Genomic DNA, 1,487 nt, shown 5'->3' on the forward strand with positions numbered 1-1,487 from the left:
ATGGAAAGCGGTCAATGAAACGAAGAAAATAAAAAAAAACGATGTTGAAAGAAAAAATACAAAAGTGACTGGACTAATGATAAACTTGTAATTAAAAACAAGTGTATTTACTTTCACTTGTGACATTTTAGAAAGAAAAAGATGTTAATTATGGCAATATGAATTGAGATAATTCAAAGAATTTAATTATTTTCGTCGTTACTTGAGGCTCGCAATTTGTACTTTTCCCTTTCTAGAAAGTAACTTAGTTGCTTATTAGGTCAATTATTATTTCAGTAAATATTATTATGCCCTATCGATAAATAATAATACACAAGCTAAAGTCCCATCCAATAGCATAGGAAAGTGAAAAACCTTCTGAAATGATCACCAACATGAAAATAACGAAATACTATAGATAATGAACCTGACACAAATGCATATATCCAACGCCTCGGCAATATAACAGATAAGAAACAGGTTTTAAAGAAACAACATTTCTACAAGTACTAACCATTCATCGATGAGGAGAGCCTTTGCTCTTCCAACACCCGCACCCCCTTCCCAGAATCACACCTATCCAAGAACAGAATACTATACGATAAAAAGTAAGTGTCCTCATAGATAAAGGGAGAAACTAATTGGATCAAATCCCCTTCACCTGAAAATTAAGTTAGCTTGGCAAACAATGCCTCACTGTAACTACAATTAGCCTACCACATTTAATGGCCAAGGATTATGGGCTGCACAAAAGTCAGCTGACGTTACTTCCAAGGATTATGGGCTGCACACAGGTAAAGTCATAAGGAGAGAGGACTCGTGTTACTGTACATTTGTGTCTTCACTTTTTCATTTACATCTCAAATGTTTCTCTTTCCTTTGAAAGTGTTACTTTTGATTATCCTGGAACTTTTAGACGATCCATAAGCGACTTGTGTTATTTTAACTTTTATTAATTGATTTTTTATTTCCTTATCCCAGATTCCAGTTTCTCACTTGTGGGGTCCCATGTTTGTTAGATTGTAAGAAATGCTTGGTAGAGCAATGAAGGGGAGAAAAGTAATGTAAATAGACAGCAAAGGGGAGAATATATTCACTGTCTTGTAGAAAAATCTGTTAGATGTGAATTGTGTATTTCTAAAGGAAAAATAAATACTATTGTAAAGACTACTGAGTCATTTGAATAAAAGTGGCGAGTGTATTTCATCTGAATCATTGTCAACACAATTAACCAACTTTCACGCAAGATGTTTTCTATATTATATCGTATGGAATTCACCATCACATAGTAACCTCTTATGGTAAGGTCACACTGAACCCGGTAATACTACGGATTATCCAGGATTAACAAGGATTACCACAGACTGTTAGGACCAGTGTCCAGGGTGGTCCGGGTCTAGTAGGGAAGAAAAGACAGTCGACGGTAGAATGTGTTGAGAGAGAGAGAGAGAGAGAGAGAGAGAGAGAGAGAGAGAGAGAGAGAGAGAGAGAGAGAGACTCGTCCTTTT

At 35.7% G+C, this 1,487-nt stretch overlaps 1 protein-coding gene across 1 annotated transcript in view; it reads right to left on the reverse strand.

Moving 5' to 3' along the window:
• Positions 1-989, reverse strand: part of LOC137625571 (uncharacterized PPE family protein PPE16-like) — a 3,167-nt gene extending 2,178 nt beyond the window's left edge. The window contains exons 1-2 of the mRNA XM_068356481.1: positions 976-989; positions 494-555 (exon numbers count right to left, since the gene is read on the reverse strand). Of these exons, the coding sequence (XP_068212582.1) occupies positions 494-555; positions 976-989 (76 nt within the window). The remainder of the gene's footprint in view (positions 1-493; positions 556-975) is intronic.
• Between the last annotated feature and the right edge of the window lie 498 nt (positions 990-1,487).

Source organism: Palaemon carinicauda, chromosome 32 (genome assembly GCF_036898095.1).
Source record: "Palaemon carinicauda isolate YSFRI2023 chromosome 32, ASM3689809v2, whole genome shotgun sequence".
Taxonomy (NCBI): domain Eukaryota; kingdom Metazoa; phylum Arthropoda; class Malacostraca; order Decapoda; family Palaemonidae; genus Palaemon; species Palaemon carinicauda.